The following is a 19,485-nucleotide window of genomic DNA, read 5'->3' as shown; positions in this document are numbered from 1 at the left end:
TTACGCTCTCTGTAGATTAGTTCAGACGTTCTTAGCAAAACAGTTTTTAGCATGGATAGGGACTGCAACTGCTGTGTTCGGATGCAGGCTGAGTTGGCATCCCTTCGCTCCCAGCTTCAGGCAGTGTTGGCTTCGGTCACACAGCTTGAGGCTGTTGCCAATGGGCATCACTGTGGGGGTCGGGATGGGGGTTTGTCGGGGACGGCCAGCTCGTCCCACGCATCCCCTGATCGGACTACGACTGTGGTTGCCCGGGATACTGCCCGCATTGAGGCTGATCCCTCACCTGTGGTAGAGTGGGAGGTCGTTTCAAGGTGTGGCAGGGGGCGAAAGACATTCCGGAGGGCTGAACGGATAGCCTCTCCAGTTTGTCTGACGAACCGGTTTCAGGCTCTGTCTCAGGCTGATACTGATCTTCGGCCTGACATGGCTGCTTGTCCTGTTCCAGAGGTTGCCCCTCAGTCTGCAAGATCCGGGCAGTCGCAGAGGGTGGGCTTACTGGTAGTTGGGAGCTCCAACGTCAGGCGCGTAATGGGGCCCCTTAGGGAAATGGCAGCAAGAGAGGGGAAGAAAACCAATGTGCACTCCGTGTGCATACCGGGGGGAGTCATTCCAGATGTGGAAAGGGTCCTTCCGGATGCCATGAAGGGTACAGGGTGCACCCATCTGCAGGTGGTCGCTCATGTCGGCACCAATGATGTGTGTCGCTATGGATCGGAGGAAATCCTCTCTGGCTTCCGGCGGCTATCTGATTTGGTGAAGACTGCCAGTCTCGCTAGCGGGATGAAAGCAGAGCTCACCATCTGCAGCATCGTCGACAGGACTGACTGCGGACCTTTGGTACAGAGCCGAGTGGAGGGTCTGAATCAGAGGCTGAGACGGTTCTGCGACCGTGTGGGCTGCAGATTCCTCGACTTGCGCCATAGGGTGGTGGGGTTTCGGGTTCCGCTGGATAGGTCAGGAGTCCACTACACGCAACAAGCGGCTACACGGGTAGCAGGGGTTGTGTGGCGTGGGCTGGGCGGTTTTTTAGGTTAGATGGCCTTGGGCAAGTACAGAAAGGGCAACAGCCTCAACGGGTGCGGGGCAAAGTCAGGACATGCGGGGACCAAGCAGCAATCGGTATTGTAATTGTCAACTGTCGAAGCTGCGTTGGTAAAGTACCGGAACTTCAAGCGCTGATAGAAAGCACCGAAGCTGAAATCGTTATAGGTACAGAAAGCTGGCTTAAGCCAGAGATAAATTCTGCCGAAATTTTTACAAAGGTACAGACGGTGTTTAGAAAGGATAGATTGCATGCAACCGGTGGTGGAGTGTTCATCGCTGTTAGTAGTAGTTTATCCTGTAGTGAAGTAGAAGTGGATAGTTCCTGTGAATTATTATGGGTGGAGGTTACACTAAACAACCGAACTAGGTTAATAATTGGCTCCTTTTACCGACCTCCCGACTCAGCAGCATTAGTGGCAGAACAACTGAGAGAAAATTTGGAATACATTTCACATAAATTTTCTCAGCATGTTATAGTCTTAGGTGGAGATTTCAATTTACCAGATATAGACTGGGACACTCAGATGTTTAGGACGGGTGGTAGGGACAGAGCATCGAGTGACATTATACTGAGTGCACTATCCGAAAATTACCTCGAGCAATTAAACAGAGAACCGACTCGTGGAGATAACATATTGGACCTACTGATAACAAACAGACCCGAACTTTTCGAATCTGTATGTACAGAACAGGGAATCAGTGATCATAAGGCCGTTGCAGCATCCCTGAATATGGAAGTTAATAGGAATATAAAAAAAGGGAGGAAGGTTTATCTGTTTAGCAAGAGTAATAGAAGGCAGATTTCAGACTACCTAACAGATCAAAACGAAAATTTCTGTTCCGACACTGACAATGTTGAGTGTTTATGGAAAAAGTTCAAGGCAATCGTAAAATGCGTTTTAGACAGGTACGTGCCGAGTAAAACTGTGAGGGACGGGAAAAACCCACCGTGGTACAACAACAATGTTAGGAAACTACTGCGAAAGCAAAGAGAGCTCCACTCCAAGTTTAAACGCAGCCAAAACCTCTCAGACAAACAGAAGTTAAACGATGTCAAAGTTAGCGTAAGGAGGGCTATGTGTGAAGCGTTCATTGAATTCGAAAGTAAAATTCTATGTACCGACTTGACAGAAAATCCTAGGAAGTTCTGGTCGTACGTTAAATCAGTAAGTGGCTCGAAACAGCATATCCAGACACTACGGGATGATGATGGCATTGAAACAGAGGATGACACGCGTAAAGCTGAAATACTAAACACCTTTTTCCAAAGCTGTTTCACAGAGGAAGACCGCACTGCAGTTCCTTCTCTAAATCCTCGCACAAACGAAAAAATGGCTGACATCGAAATAAGTGTCCAAGGAATAGAAAAGCAACTGGAATCACTCAATAGAGGAAAGTCCACTGGACCTGACGGGATACCAATTCGATTCTACACAGAGTACGCGAAAGAACTTGCCCCCCTTCTAACAGCCGTGTACCGCAAGTCTCTAGAGGAACGGAGGGTTCCAAATGATTGGAAAAGAGCACAGATAGTCCCAGTCTTCAAGAAGGGTCGTCGAGCAGATGCGCAAAACTATAGACCTATATCTCTTACGTCGATCTCTTGTAGAATTTTAGAACATGTTTTTTGCTCGCGTATCATGTCATTTCTGGAAACCCAGAATCTACTATGTAGGAATCAACATGGATTCCGGAAACAGCGATCGTGTGAGACCCAACTCGCCTTATTTGTTCATGAGACCCAGAAAATATTAGATACAGGCTCCCAGGTAGATGCTATTTTTCTTGACTTCCGGAAGGCGTTCGATACAGTTCCGCACTGTCGCCTGATAAACAAAGTAAGAGCCTACGGAATATCAGACCAGCTGTGTGGCTGGATTGAAGAGTTTTTAGCAAACAGAACACAGCATGTTGTTATCAATGGAGAGACGTCTACAGACGTTAAAGTAACCTCTGGCGTGCCACAGGGGAGTGTTATGGGACCATTGCTTTTCACAATATATATAAATGACTTAGTAGATAGTGTCGGAAGTTCCATGCGGCTTTTCGCGGATGATGCTGTAGTATACAGAGAAGTTGCTGCATTAGAAAATTGTAGCGAAATACAGGAAGATCTGCAGCGGATAGGCACTTGGTGCAGGGAGTGGCAACTGACCCTTAACATAGACAAATGTAATGTATTGCGAATACATAGAAAGAAGGATCCTTTATTGTATGATTATATGATAGCGGAACAAACACTGGTAGCAGTTACTTCTGTAAAATATCTGGGAGTATGCGTACGGAACGATTTGAAGTGGAATGATCATATAAAACTAATTGTTGGTAAGGCGGGTACCAGGTTGAGATTCATTGGGAGAGTGCTTAGAAAATGTAGTCCATCAACAAAGGAGGTGGCTTACAAAACACTCGTTCGACCTATACTTGAGTATTGCTCATCAGTGTGGGATCCGTACCAGGTCAGGTTGACGGAGGAGATAGAGAAGATCCAAAGAAGAGCGGCGCGTTTCGTCACTGGGTTATTTGGTAACCGTGATAGCGTTACGGAGATGTTTAATAAGCTCAAGTGGCAGACTCTGCAAGAGAGGCGCTCTGCATCGCGGTGTAGCTTGCTCGCCAGGTTTCGAGAGGGTGCGTTTCTGGATGAGGTATCGAATATATTGCTTCCCCCTACTTATACTTCCCGAGGAGATCACGAATGTAAAATTAGAGAGATTAGAGCGCGCACGGAGGCTTTCAGACAGTTGTTCTTCCCGCGAACCATACGCGACTGGAACAGGAAAGGGAGGTAATGACAGTGGCACGTAAAGTGCCCTCCGCCACACACCGTTGGGTGGCTTGCGGAGTATCAATGTAGATGTAGATGTAGATCTTTAGTACAAAAGGATTCTCAAGGATATCAAATGTTCAGCAACATTTGATATGAATTGTAAAGCTAGACACGCAAACAGAAGATCTGAGGTACACAGTGATGCCAATTATGCCAGTGATCCAGCAACTTGCCACTCAGTTAGAGATGTGGTTGCAATATTTTGTGTAGGAGCAATTACCTATGCAAGTAAGCGGCAACAAAGCAGATCACTGTAAATAACCGATTCAGAATATGTGGCTGCCAGTGAAAGGGCAAGAGAAGCAATATGAGTATTCAAACTCTTTGAAGGAATGTCACCACTGGATGATGATTATGACAATAAAGATGATGATATGGTTGCTTGACTTCACATGGCAGAAAGATCTTTCAGTTTGCAGTTCTCCACTGGATGTTGTTCCTGTTCTTCTTGTTTGGAATGCAAATGCCATCAAACTAGTCAAAAATCCTGAATTTCACAAGATATTGAGGCCGCTGATATTTGCTCGTACTAAAACTGAGAGAAAATTCAAGAAGGCCAATTAGTCACAGAGCATGCACTAGGCAATGAGCAATCTGCAGAAATTCTCACCAACTCAGTACCATGTGTTCAGTTTGAATATTTAAAATTGCAATTTGGAATGCTTTTACTACTGTATTTAGCATGATTAACATTCCAGGGAAATGACATTTGAGAGAAACCTCTGCTTCATAGATGCGTCTCTCTGTATGTCTTTTGCATTCCTAAATACATTTCCTAAGAATGATGTTATGAATGTCTTTTTAAAATTTGTTTAAAGATTATTGTATTCTTTCCTTTGAACTTTTACAATAATCAGAAATATCTATCCTCACTAGGCAACCCACAGTTCAAAATCAGAAATGTGAAACCCAGCTAATTCTCTTCATTTTCATATTCTGGAAGTCACAGACATTCCGACACTCATATTCTGTCTTATTTGATGTTGAAGAAGTATTGACTCAATATGTAGTCACAACTTCATCAGATGATAGGAAAATACAATGCTACAAACTGATTAGATTAGATATTTGATGGTGCAGAGGATTTCTTGACATACAGAATCCAATATATTATCTTGGAAAAAGAACTATCAACTGATTGCAAACATGCAAAATGGCAGTGAAATGGTACCTTGAGTATTTATTTACATACATATTCTATTTATCATTTAATATGTGTAAAAGACTAGGATGTAGAACAAGTCAAAAAATATGAAAATGTTAAGTATACAGAAAACGTAACGAGGTAAAGTACAAAGCTTAAAGAAAAAATGCAGTAAAACAAAAACATAAAAATAGAACAAAAATAGATGAAAGTTGAAAAAAGCACTATATAAGAATTACATGTTGACCAATAATAAATAATAAACAAACAATAAAAATCTACATACATCAAAAGTCTACATGTGTCTCCTAAAAAAGTTCATTAAATGAATAAAAGGTTTTCTGAAGTGAAAACATCTTTATTTTTAAATAATGCAATGTAACTCGACAGGCCTCTGATGTTATTTGACAATGAATTACATATATATTTATATGCTAGAATACTGGGATAAAGAGGAATATTTGATATGACTCACAGCTTTTATCAGCGATGTAAGAAACTTGAGACAAATGTCATAAATATAGTGACTACAACATGGTGATGTTTACAAATGCACTAAGCTATGGACAGTCTGTCGCCACAACCAGACTTTTTTTTTAGTTTCACATTTGTTGGCTTTGTCAACTTACAACCAAACTATCACCTGCCAAACTAAACTACACGTAGAGCTAAGCTACAGGTCAATCAGTGAAGGTGTTTTTGTTTTCACATTCACTGGCTTCACCAACAAACAAAAGAAACTGTGAATGTAGCCACCCCAAAATGTGACAACACAGCAATGGCTGTGGTCTAAGTTGATAACTCATACCAAGTATTATTCTGGACCCAAATAGTCTACATCTTCCTGCATCTAGGTTAAATTTTTGAAATCAAAATAGAGGTCAGCCTTTCGTCTTTCATTGTTATCACAGGACATTTCATTTGTTTCATAGTGCATGGGATTTCAACCACAAATGGAATAAACATATTTTAAATATATTGGGAAGTGGAGATGAGTGCTTAAAATGGTTGTGACAGGAGGTTCTCAAGGGAACTGTTTATAGTCTGGATAACCTTTTTCTACAGAATGAAAGTTTTCTTTGTTGTAGAACTGCACCAGAAGATGATTCCATAGAACATAATAGGGTGGAAGTACCCAAGTAAGTGGACTTTGTCACACAAGTATCTCAGATATACGAATCCTAATGGCAAACATAGCTTAGGTCAACCTTTTTATGGCCTGGAGGACATGTTGTTTCCAGCTTACCTTGCTATTTATATGCTAAGAGTATGGTGCAATATACCCTTTGTATTTGCTGACTGTCATGTATGAGAGGTGCCTGCAGTGTGATTTTGTGGCAGGAGTTGAACTAGATGTAATTAGTTTTGCTCGTATTTAATGACAATAAGTTTTCTTTGAAGCATGTTGGGACTTCAGGGGTAATTTGTTGGCATTAGCCTCTACATTGATTAAATATTTGGGGTTTATCATAATGTAAGTATTATCAGCAAACATGGTGAACTTAAATGTTTGGTATGACATGTGCAAGTCACTCTTGCATATAAACAGCAGGGGACCATGGAGAGATCCCTGGAGGACTCCACAGAGTAAAGTGCCCCACCTGGACTCCACCTCCTCACCCTCTTTGCTGATCTCATCCAAAACCACATTCTTTAACCTATCATGGAGGTACGATTTTAGCCTGTTTCCCACTGCCTCTGTGATTCCATAGTGGCACAATTTTTTATAAGAATTTTGTGATTCACATAATGAAAGTCTTACAATGATCACAAAATATACAAGTGGTTTTACTCTTTTTTTTCCTACGGATTCTTCCTGCCTTATCCTTACCTAATCCCACCCTATTCTCATTGTGAAAGAATATATGGCTTCAGTTGTGGACATACCTTTTTGGAAACCAAACTGCCCTCCATCAATCATATCAAAGTTTTCAAGGTACTTCACAAGCCAACGATACAGTACTTTCTCGAGGACTTTTGTGAATGTGGTCACGAGAGAGGTGGGACAATTGTTTGTAACTTGGTGCTACAGCAAGCTTCATTCCATCTGGCAAGAACCCTGACTCATAGAAGCATTAAATATGGTTGCCAAAACTTTGTGTAACTTGTTTTGTTTCTTCCTTTTTGTGGAGAGGCAGTTCTACAGCAAGGTTCATTCTGTCTGGCAAGACACCCTTATTCATAGAAGCATTAAATATGGCTGCCAAACTTCACTTTTAGAAGTTAAATACACTCCTGGAAATGGAAAAAAGAACACATTGACACAGGTGTGTCAGACCCACCATACTTGCTCCGGACACTGCGAGAGGGCTGTACAAGCAATGATCACACGCACGGCACAGCGGACACACCAGGAACCGCGGTGTTGGCCATCGAATGGCGCTAGCTGCGCAGCATTTGTGCACCGCCGCTGTCAGTGTCAGCCAGTTTGCCGTGGCATACGGACCTCCATCGCAGTCTTTAACACTGGTAGCATGCCGCAACAGCGTGGACGTGAACCGTATGTGCAGTTGACGGACTTTGAGCGAGGGCGTATAGTGGGCATGCGGGAGGCCAGGTGGACGTACCGCCGAATTGCTCAACACGTGGGGCGTGAGGTCTCCACAGTACATCGATGTTGTCGCCAGTGGTCGGCGGAAGGTGCACGTGCCCGTCGACCTGGGACCGGACCGCAGCGACGCACGGATGCACGCCAAGACCGTAGGATCCTACGCAGTGCCGTAGGGGACCGCACCGCCACTTCCCAGCAAATTAGGGACACTGTTGCTCCTGGGGTATCGGCGAGGACCATTCGCAACTGTCTCCATGAAGCTGGGCTACGGTCCCGCACACCGTTAGGCCGTCTTCCGCTCACGCCCCAACATCGTGCAGCCCGCCTCCAGTGGTGTCGCGACAGGTGTGAATGGAGGGACGAATGGAGACGTGTCGTCTTCAGCGATGAGAGTCGCTTCTGCCTTGGTGCCAATGATGGTCGTATGCGTGTTTGGCGCCGTGCAGGTGTGCGCCACAATCAGGACTGCATACGACCGAGGCACACAGGGCCAACACCCGGCATCATGGTGTGGGGAGCGATCTCCTACACTGGCCGTACACCACTGGTGATCATCAAGGGGACACTGAATAGTGCACGGTACATCCAAACCGTCATCGAACCCATCGTTCTACCATTCCTAGACCGGCAAGGGAACTTGCTGTTCCAACAGGACAATGCACGTCCGCATGTATCCCGTGCCACCCAACGTGCTCTAGAAGGTGTAAGTCAACTACCCTGGCCAGCAAGATCTCCGGATCTGTCCCCCATTGAGCATGTTTGGGACTGGATGAAGCGTCGTCTCACGCAGTCTGCACGTCCAGCACGAACGCTGGTCCAACTGAGGCGCCAGGTGGAAATGGCATGGCAAGCCGTTCCACAGGACTACATCCAGCATCTCTACGATCGTCTCCATGGGAGAATAGCAGCCTGCATTGCTGCGAAAGGTGGATATACACTGTACTAGTGCCGACATTGTGCATGCTCTGTTGCCTGTGCCTATGTGCCTGTGGTTCTGTCAGTGTGATCATGTGATGTATCTGACCCCAGGAATGTGTCAATAAAGTTTCCCCTTCCTGGGACAATGAATTCACGGTGTTCTTATTTCAATTTCCAGGAGTGTAGAAATATTATCTACACCTGATGACCCTTTGCTTTTTAAGGAGACAATAGCTCTCTTTACTTAATTTCCAGTTATGGAGGAAATGCTTATCTCATTTATAGGATTAGGAAAGTGGCATTTCAGTATTTCCATGGCACTTTTTAAAGAGACATTAAATCATGTATGGTCAGTAGCACTAAAAAAAAACCGTCACTGAAGATTTTTGCTAAAAATGACACAATATGCTTTGTGAAATAATAATAATGTAACAGAATGTTTCCTTATATGGTGATACAAAACTTGGGCAAGCCATATTGGTTGTTTACATGTTCATCATCAATAATTAAGACAAAGTCTTCAGTTTTACTGGTACAGTTGGCAGAGGTCTCACTTCTCATTACAACCCTGAATGTTTTGATTTTATTACAGGATTGATTGATTTTGGAGCTAAAATAAGAACTTTTTTTAATATTTGATTACTTTACTTAAAGAGTTACAATTTTTTGTAATGATTTATTTGGGTACGGTTGCCTAAATTTTTCGATGTAGGGTAGAATTCTTGTTTTGATTTGCAAGATATCCATATCCTCTCTGTGGGAGATGTCTTTTTCATGATTTTTTTGGCGCAATTCCTGTATACTCGTTTTGGAAAAGGAACTATCAAATACTACTGTAATTTCATTGCAAAACAGATTGTATTTCACACCAAAATCTCTTTCACAATATACCTACTTACATCTCCAACTTATGCTTGACTTTCATGACTAGCATGTGACTCGATAATTAGCAACTAATGAAATTATGTATGTCAATGTAAAGTCACAAGAGAGTTGCAGTGCTGTGCCAAGTCCTTCAACAAGCTCTCACACTAAAAATGAAACAATATGCTTTGTGAAAGAATAATGTAACAGAATGTTTCCTTACACAGTGATACAAAAGTTGGGCATGCCATATTGAAAAAGTAATGTGGGTTAGGGATAACATAAGGGGCCACTGGCAGGGTCCAATTCCACCCTTCTAGTTTGACCCGTGACATAATGTTGTTGGGATGTGTGACATCACTATGACACATTGTTTTTGATTTGGTTTGTGTTTGTAAATCTCACATTGTTGTATTTGATGGTGCCCTCTGATGGTTGATGTTGACATGTTAATTTTAACATGTGGCATTGGGTTCATTTGAGTCTTGGTTATCACTGTGGTAATGTGGGTTTCTTTGAGTCTGTGTAGTCAGTGCAGTAACGTGGATTTGTAAGTGTTTGCTTTGTTTTCAGTGAGTTGTTATTATTGTGTGTGTGTGTTTGTGTGTGTGTTTGGGGGGGGAGGGGGGGGGTTGCACGCACACCCCAGCCAGCCTGGGTGATTTTTGTTAGAGGCATTTGTCAGTAAGTAGTTTTTGTTCGGTTTTACTCTATACTAATTCTGATGTTTTGTCTGCTTTATATTTATGGTATTTTGTCGCGTTTTAATTGACCTATTTAATATGGTGTTTTCTGGGTTTTCGAGTTGTTGGAGTTTTGGTTTTGGTGGTGTTTTGTGATTTATGTATGTGTGGTTTGCCTGTGGGTGTTGACAGTTGTATCTGAGCTACATAGATGAAGGGAAATGCCAGACTCCATTTTTCAGAGTAGGAGGTGTTGGTTTTTTGGTATCAAAAGCTTCATTTGAACTACATAGGTCAAGGGAAACGTCTGATTACACATTTGGGAATTACACATGTTGGTTTTTTGGTATTGTGGACTTGGTTTGAGCTATACTGGTCATGTGAAATGTATAATTCCTGTTGGTTTTATGGCTGTAGCATTTTGTCGCAAGTTGAGTTTAGTTTGTCCCAGTCCTATACCTCCATTGCCTACAGTTGTCCCTTTAGTTTCATTTTATTGTTGGAGTGCGATATTTTTCTGTCATTTTTATTTTTTTCATATTTGTTGGAATGTACATGTAGTGACAATATTATTGCCATTTTGTATGCACTGCAACTAGGTGTTCCCACCATATTGATGACGTCATGGGTCAAAGCACATGGTGGGAATCGGACACTTCCCTAATGCCAACGTAAGTTACATGAAATGGAATGAAAAACTTTTATATTATACCAAAAGACATTCTGTTTGTGAAAGGAAATTCTTGACTGAATTATTCTGGAATATCAATGGAGCAAGTAGAAATTGTACATACAATAGAATAACCAGGGACAACATTTGTTCCAGTTCGACAAAATGATAATAATTCACAAAAATAAATAAGACGAAGAGGCTACTTAGTGAGTGAGTGAGTGAGTGAGTGAGAGTGTGAAATTAAAAAAATGTCAGGCGAAGATCCAAGACAAAAGCCAACAGGCATAATGTCTATCAAAGAGACAGAAGACTTGGTCAATACATACTTTCAGGAGATGGAATAGGTAAAAAAAAAAAAGGGGGGGGGACAAAATGAACAGACCACAGGATGAGAGTATGTGTGACACATCTGTTGTGAGGACCAGGGGATAAAAGATGAAGATGGATGTGTCATACAGAATAGAAGGTCAAAGATGGTACACTGGTAAGCATGCCAGCAAAATTACAGAGATGACATAATATCAAAGTGAAAGACAGAGAGATAGAGGGAAAGAAATAAGTACTGAAATGGGAGGGGGAGGGAGAGAGAGGGAGGGGGAGGGAGAAAGGGAGAAAGAGAGAGAGAGAGAGAGAGAGAGAGAGAGAGAGAGAGAGAGAATAATAAAAGTGGGCAGATTGTATGTTAGTGGAAGTAATGTCCTCCCCACCCCCCATACTTCTGGACTAAACTTAATTTCTAGTGAATTGTCGCATTTTCAAAAAATAGTTTTAATAGCTTAACTGTGGCTCCTCCATAATTTCCCAACTAATATAATTTAACGACTACATTCATTAAAACAAGCAAGATGGCATAGTGGTTACCACATTGGATTTGCATTCAGGATGATGACGACTGAATTTCCTGTCCAGCCAACCAGATTTAAGTTTTTCGTGATTTTCCTAAATCACTTAGAGCAGCTGCTGGGATGGGTCCCATGAACGGGCACAGCCAATTACCTTCCCCTTCCTTTCCCTGTATGAGCTTGTACACTGACTGTAATGACCTCGCTGTATATGGAACATTAACTCTTTAAACTTCCTTCCTTCCTTTATAAGCATTAAGTAGCTAATGGTGCTTTACAGTGTAGTTGTTTCAATACATCGAAGTTTTGCAGTATGGCTTGCATACAATACATGATTGTAAACTTAACCGAATATGACACACATGGTTATATCACAAGAGGCACCATGTAAAAAGGGGGAAATGAAAATGTTTGAATATTGGTTATAATAGAAGGAAACATTCCACGAAGGAAAAATATACCTAAAAACAAAGATGATGTGACTTACCAAATGAAAGTGCTGGCAGGTCGACAGACACACAAACGAACACAAACATACACACAAAATTCAAGCTTTCGCAACAAACTGTTGCCTCATCAGGAAAGAGGGAAGGAGAGGGAAAGACGAAAGGATGTGGGTTTTAAGGGAGAGGGTAAGGAGTCATTCCAGTCCCGGGAGCGGAAAGACTTACCTTAGGGGGAAAAAAGGACGGGTATACACTCGCACACACACACATATCCATCCACACATATACAGACACAAGCAGACCCTAAGGTAAGACTTTCCGCTCCCGGAACTGGAATGACTCCTTACCCTCTCCCTTAAAACCCACATCCTTTCATCTTTCCCTCTCCTTCCCTCTTTCCTGATGAGGCAACAGTTTGTTGCGAAAGCTTGAATTTTGTGTGTATGTTTGTGTTCGTTTGTGTGTCTGTCGACCTGCCAGCACTTTCATTTGGTAAGTCACATCATCTTTGTTTTTAGGTATGTTTGAATATTGGGGTATATACTACAAAAAAGCAAGCTGATTGTAACTACAGCATAAGCACCAATTGGCCAAGGGTTGAGCAGAAAATAGGCAAGGACATTTCCAAGTGTGTGTGTGTGTGTGTGTGTGTGTGTGATGAGAGAGAGAAACAGAAAGAGAGAGAGAGAGAGAGAGAGAGAGAGAGAAGCAATGTTACATTTTGTTTATAACATAGCATGAAAGGTTATGTACCTTCCGGAAACGTTCCAACTGCTTGTATGTATCAGGATCCAATTCCTGTGATACATTTTTCATCCAGCTTAGAGATGCACGATATTCAGTTCTTGCCTTTTCCATTCCATTCACATTTTGCAGTGTATCTTCAATGGCCCTATGTCTAAATGTCTCCACTTCCTAATCAAAAAATGTCGTTTAGAAAAGATATAAACGAAAATCCTAAACAATGAGGCTACCCTCCTATTGACAATATTACCTGATACAAACGTAAGAGTGGTACCCTAAGGGTTAGCCGCTGCTGTCCTGAGTAGGAAAGAGATTTGCCAACTGCAGTCATCATTTTCCCAGCTCTGGTTTTATCGGTTTTCCCGGCTTCCTTTAGGAATCGTCCCATAGAGTTCTCTTCTTGGGCTAAAGCTGTGAACAACACACATTTAAAGGAAGTCATTTCGGAACAGTATGCTACTACTGATTCAATATTAACATCAACTTACTACACAGCCTCTCCTGATATCTATCAATGATTCGTTGAAGAACAAGGCAGCTTTCTTGAATGGAGCGGAATAATTCTAACTTTGCGTCTAACTCTGCATCTGATGCAACAATACACTCGTCTTCCTTTTTCCCCAGTTTCCGAAACACCGTTTCCTTTGTTACCCAGTACTGATGTTGCATTTTGGTTAGTGCAGATTTATTGGTATTTTCTGCACCGTGCTGCTCAACCCACCGATCGTACGCCGTACCGCTACAACCACTATTCGTCCGGCTGCATAAAAACACATGTTATTCAGAAAACTCATAAATAAATAACTGAATAGGTCTTCTCATGACCATTTCTTGTATTTCTAGGTGGAGACGGTACTCTTATACTTACTAAGCATTCATTTTAGTTGGGTAACTACATAAAGCACAAAATTTCTAGTCCTGCTAGCGAAATCACAATATACTGGGTGGATTCTTCGCCGACATTTCGTAGCACATCAGTTTCGATATACGAGTGTTTACTGCTTTAAGACATATGTGTGCATAAACAAATACACTATCAACAACAATTTCATATCACTCCCATTCACAACAGTCAACATTGCGCGTGGTGTCCATATTGAGTTAATGTGGCAGTAAATTGCAAAGATAATATGTGCATTGCATGATCATACTGATACGGGAAAAATCAGCCGTCAATGATTTCTAATACATTAATTTGCAAATTAACGCTACGCAATTATTTAAATTCAAAATTATCTGGACCTTCCAGTGGACATTGCGTTCATTCATATTTTAGATAGCCATATTTTTTTATTCATTAGCATCTGAAACAGTTCGAGCAAAAACTTTATTGTGTACTGTCATAAATATCTCAACTAACGAATTAAAATCTCATATCTAGGGCGGTAGTGATATTTCGCACATATTCGGCACTAGAGTGAAATGAAGGTCTCTGACGCTACCACAACTTGGCTATCATCTTTGAAAACTTCTATGTACGGCAGTGTGTCTGCTTGTTTGAATGACGTTTCACGTCCCGGGCTAGAGTCTGTGTAGTTCAGTAAATATAAGGTATCAAATGGACTGTTAAACAAGCTGTACCAGACGACAATATACCGTCAATACTTTTTCTCTATTTACAACGAGTCCCTACAAGGTCAGGTAAGCAGCAATAAATGTAACACATGTTTATGTGGGAGCGAAGCAGGTATGGAAATGATTGCTGTTAAGATTTTAACATGTATAGTGAGATATGCCATTGATGATAATCACTCGGTCTGTAACTATTAATTCCATTAATGATTCGTTTCACCCACCTTTCTGTTATTTTCTGTTGCAAATATCGAAAGCAAAAAATTGTGTTGCGTGAGCCACCTGTTACATGTTTTCATTTTTTTGACGGTTGTTAGCTGGATTGCTAGAGAGGAGCAGAAAAGTCATAAGTTTCAAGTACTATTTTGTAATGCGTTAGATTGAGAGAGGTGAAGTTACTTTTTCTGTACATTACGGAATTTGAAAATACTGTCAATAACCATCGTATAGCCAGGAAACAAACTGTCACCACTTTCGGTTTTTTGTGTGTGGCTGTACTTATGCATTTGTTAGTGTTTGGCCTTGATGTCTTTTGACGTACATTAAATTTGAATGTGCATTAAAAAAAAAAAAAAAAACGCGCATGCTTTCAGTTATGATTACTGTTATGTATTGTTGACAGTTTTGTATAAGACAACAAATTGATACAATATGTACTGCTACGTTATCCCTGATATAATTGTTCTTTGGAGGAATGTCATCATCAAAATAATTGTTACATTTTTTAAGAAAAATAAAAGACCATGGATTAGACAGAAGCAAGCCTAAAGAATTTTTCATGAAGTGAGTCTGTCAAGTTTGTTCTAGATTTGCGTAAACACTTAGCGTTTTTTTTCCCCTTGCCCTCAGAATTCAAATTTTGCCGAAAAGCAGAGTAGAAATTGTAATATACACATAAAAAGTATAAAATCTACAGGTGGATAGCTCATCGTCGATTAGGGAATTATTTTTGGAAGGTTTGCACTGCGAGGGGCAGGGGTGTTATGCAAACAGTCTCTCCTCCTTTCGCACTCCCCTCTCCCTCCCTCCTCTAAAAACTCATTGACAACCGAGGTCACACATTCTGCCCCTTCAGACAGACGTATCAGTATATTATTAGTTCTAAGAAAGCCAAAGCATGTAATAATTATTGACTAGTGCAAGCGTTCCAGGTCGATTTGTTGTGAAATCTGAAAACTATTTCCTCATTCATTTCGAAACTAACGTTAGTTGCCCCCTTCTTCTAAAATGCTTTTGAAACTGTGCTTTCATGTGCTCAAAGACGTGTCCTTCGATAAAATGGAAACTTTGTTTCTTGTTTGTTACCGCACCTTAAAGATTTGGAGCCTCCAAGGTATTCATGCTAACTTATGTTTTCCAGTTACCTTACATCCAATCACTCGGACGTTGGAATTGCCTATGATTCGTATCTGATAATCCAGTTGGCTTTCATCTCGGTCTTAAACAAAATAAATAAAAAAGTATTGCAATTGTAGTCTACTTTCATGATGTCGACTTTACACCGCTCTCCACATAATTGAACAGCGTCTGTGGTCTTTCGGGAAAAAAAGCCCATAAGTTCCTCAGTGTGTATTACTTTTTGCCTGTGAATGTGGCTGGTACCGTAGCTGAGTGGTACCATCAAATTTTGGAAGTTGATATTTTGAGGACGATATGGCACTATCAAAATTGTCAGACCCATGTTCAAGCTTTAATCTTAACCTAAGCCGACGTACCACTACCTGGTCGAAGTAGGCGTGGCGGACAGACCAAAACACGCAAAACCTTAATTTTCCAAAGTCGCAGACTCTCCAGCATAAGGTTTTATCGGAGAAATGATGTAACTGAGATGAATTTCATCCAGGATTGCTCCTTCGGCAAAGTATGCAGATGAGGCTCTGTGCTTTTGGAAGAGTGGATCTATTTGCAGCAAGTATTGTGACGTTCTAAAGGTTTATTACTACGAGTCAACTTATAGCATTCATCGTGATGAAAAAATATTGTTCAAAATATATTTGCCCCTGAACATATTTGTAACCAGTTAGGAATGGTAAAAGAAATTTCATTCAAAGGAGCTTTAAAAAAATTAACAAAAACCTGCCCATCGCCCAGAAGATAAGCACAATTATTTTAATGTCAGTGGTGAAAGGTATCTGCTGCGGAAGTACCAGTCATATTCCCGGATTGGGTGCAATCTGTCGTTCTATTCGTCTATAGATAATTTGTATTAGTAGTTTACGTACATGATTTAAAAAAAAAAAAAAAGACCGTTCGGCGATACACCTGTCAGTGTCCGCTTTCTTCGGATCTGACTGTTCAAAGTCATTGTGGAATATGAGTGTTATTTCGTCTGGCTACCTGCCAGGTGAAGAGTTTGGTCATGTTTGGTTTGCCAGAGAATCTCAATTCGGAAGGAATGTCCACTCCAGGACATAGGTCATTCAGTGCCCTTGCTCCTTTTTTTCGCGTGTCACATAACCAATCTCATCATTTACCTCCTATCGTATTTCCATAATTCTCTTGTAGAGTTTATGGCAACATCACAAACACAATACATTAAACGTGCCTAATACCGTGCAGGAACATTGTTGGCATTCAAAAGAGCTTCCACACTGTCTTGTAATGGACGAATACAGGTCGGCATGGTTTTCAATGGAATCTTATACCATTCTTCTTGCAAAGTAGTTGTAAGTTCAAGTAACGACGATGGAGGTGGATGCCGATCAACGGAACACCCTTCTCTCCAGAATAGACCACAAAGGCTCAATAATATCAAGATCGAGTGACTAGCAGTCATGGAAGATGGCTCGTGCTCACAAAACCAGTCTTGGACGATGTGAGCTTGTGAACAGGGACCCTGTCGTCTTGGAACATAGCATCATCCGAGAACAAACATTGTACCAAGAGATGGACCTGATCATCCAAAATGGTCACGTAATCCTTGACAGTAGTGCGACTTTGCAGTGTGATCACAGGGCACGTGGAATAGCATGATATGGCTGCCCTTATCACCGAACCGTCCCCGCGTTTCACACTTAAGACTTAAACGTGGCCAGAAGTTGAAACAGTATGAAATAAGACTCCTCCGACCAAATGACAGTCGTCCAGTGCTCCCTAGGTCAGGCTTTATGGCTTCGGCACCACATTTTCTTGTTACAAGCATTTAAATCACGGATGAGTGATTTTAAAATTCCAGCTCGCCCTGCAGTTCCCTACTTCTGGAACTCCCTTCGTGTTTTACTACTGACAGGGTTCGCGATTGCATGTTACTTTTGCATCTGTCGCCCTCTTATTTTTCTTAACAGCCCTCTAAAATGACCGTTCGTCAGTGTCACTCAACACTCTCCCGTCTGCGTTGTGACTTACCGGATGATTATTTTCCATTTTCCCTGTATGCCCAGTAAATCTCAGATACGGTGCCTCTTGAAGTACCGGACACTTTGGCTAGCTTGGTTATGGAAGTACCCACTGTACAGCACCAAATAGTTCGACCACAGTCGAATTCACTTACTTCAGACATAACGCACCGCCAACAGAACATTATTTTACCACGATTGGCACTTGCAACGGATTGAAGACATTGCACAGGTGTCGTTCCTGGTCAAATACACCACCCCACCCTGCAGGCTTGGCTAGCATTTGCAATTATTTTCAAGCATGCATTTCACGCGGTGTTCTTGTATTTTTGTCCAGCCCCTGTATGTAACTGTGGTTTGAGTCGTGGACTTACATCATTCTTGGTTATGACAACAAAACTTTATTATTCATATTTCACCCGTATTCTTACTTTTTCGTTCATCATTAGACCACCCCCTTCATTCTCCTTATTGAGTTTGTTAAGCTTTTACTCATCTAACTAGAAATCTTTCTCCTGCAGCTACTGCGCTTCATTACCTCCCTCGTCGCTTCAACCTGTCCATTTCTATATTGAAGCTCTATAACCTATCGTCGTGATTAAGCATCTAACAGTCCTTCCTTCCACCTGAATTGAATCGCAGCACACCTTAAATCCGAAGTGGTAAATACTGCATGAACACAGGTGTAATTTGACGTTAAGCAACAAGAGATGTGGTGGAGTTGTAAGATACTTGACTAGTGGTTTTTCGGAAGATAGTGATCAAAATCTTCGTCCCACCATCCAGATGTACGATTTCCGTGGTTTCCGTTAATCATTTAAGCAGGTCCCTTGAAGGTCACAATCGATTTCCTTCCGCGTTCTTCCCCAATCCGTGCTTATGCCGCACCTCTGATGACCACATTATCGACGGAACATTAAATCCTAATCTTACTTCCTGTAGCTTTCCAAAATAAGGGTAATACCAGCGCCATCTCTTCGTTTAAATCTAGGAGCTACAGAGATGTCATTATAAAACTGTGTGAAATGAAAACATCAGTTTGGAGAGATTGGCCAGGAGACTTAAATGTAGTGGGAAGTTAGGGGAAAGTGTAGAGTAATTGCAGTGAAGATGACATTCAAGATTCGTCACCTACTCTTGAATACTGTTTCAGTGTTCGGAATCACAGAGCGTGCGCGAAGAAAGAGGTAAAGCAATTCAGCTGGGAGATAGGACTGAAGCGACAGATTTGGACAAAAACTTCAAGAGTAAAGAGGTTGCCAAGGAGCATAATGGGAATAGTTGGGAGGAAGGCGACGTCATTCTCGCGAAATGCTGTTGGGAAAAAATCAGACACAATACATACAGTTCATTTTTCCCTCTCTATGCGCAATGTAACAGTAAACATCGTCCTATCCTTCTGCTGTACGCAGTACACAGTACTGTAAAATATGTTCGTATCCTTCCGCATTTTGCGTTTCGTTAAGTGTAATAAGGGGATCAAACCCCAATCGCGAAATACATCCTAATATTCTAACAATATCTGCTCCGCACGTAACTGCTGGCACTACACATGAAAGGTAAAGTCATCCACTGTCGAGTTGCCCCGCTCTTTGCATCACCTCAAAAGCCACGTGGCTTTACCCACAGAAAAGTGAGGCAGCTCGACCTTTGCACCCCGTTCTTTTAAACTCCCTACGCACAACCGTTGTACTAGTTGGGCTGCGTGTAACGCTTCGGAACTCACGCGTGTTTCCTTCCGATGATTTCCTGTGATTTTTTTACATCTGAGCTCCGCTAAGTTTCTGCGGTTCCTGTCCGTCAGTGACTGCCTAGTCTTGGTTCAGCACTTGCTGT

At 41.8% G+C, this 19,485-nt stretch overlaps 1 protein-coding gene across 2 annotated transcripts in view; it reads right to left on the bottom strand.

The window, feature by feature from the left end:
* The window catches only part of LOC126175564 (islet cell autoantigen 1), a 51,970-nt gene extending 38,127 nt beyond the window's left edge, over window positions 1-13,843 (bottom strand). For both annotated transcript variants that reach the window (XM_049922419.1, XM_049922418.1), the window contains exons 1-4: window positions 13,611-13,843; window positions 13,231-13,502; window positions 12,993-13,153; window positions 12,752-12,913 (exon numbers count right to left, since the gene is read on the bottom strand). In XM_049922419.1, coding sequence (XP_049778376.1) covers window positions 12,752-12,913; window positions 12,993-13,153; window positions 13,231-13,502; window positions 13,611-13,621 — 606 coding nt within the window. In that variant the 5' untranslated portion in view covers window positions 13,622-13,843. The remainder of the gene's footprint in view (window positions 1-12,751; window positions 12,914-12,992; window positions 13,154-13,230; window positions 13,503-13,610) is intronic.
* Between the last annotated feature and the right edge of the window lie 5,642 nt (window positions 13,844-19,485).

This window comes from Schistocerca cancellata, chromosome 3 (genome assembly GCF_023864275.1).
Source record: "Schistocerca cancellata isolate TAMUIC-IGC-003103 chromosome 3, iqSchCanc2.1, whole genome shotgun sequence".
Classification (NCBI taxonomy): domain Eukaryota; kingdom Metazoa; phylum Arthropoda; class Insecta; order Orthoptera; family Acrididae; genus Schistocerca; species Schistocerca cancellata.
The sequence above is the reverse complement of the archived record's forward strand: the minus strand, read 5'-3'. Positions and strand labels throughout refer to the sequence as shown.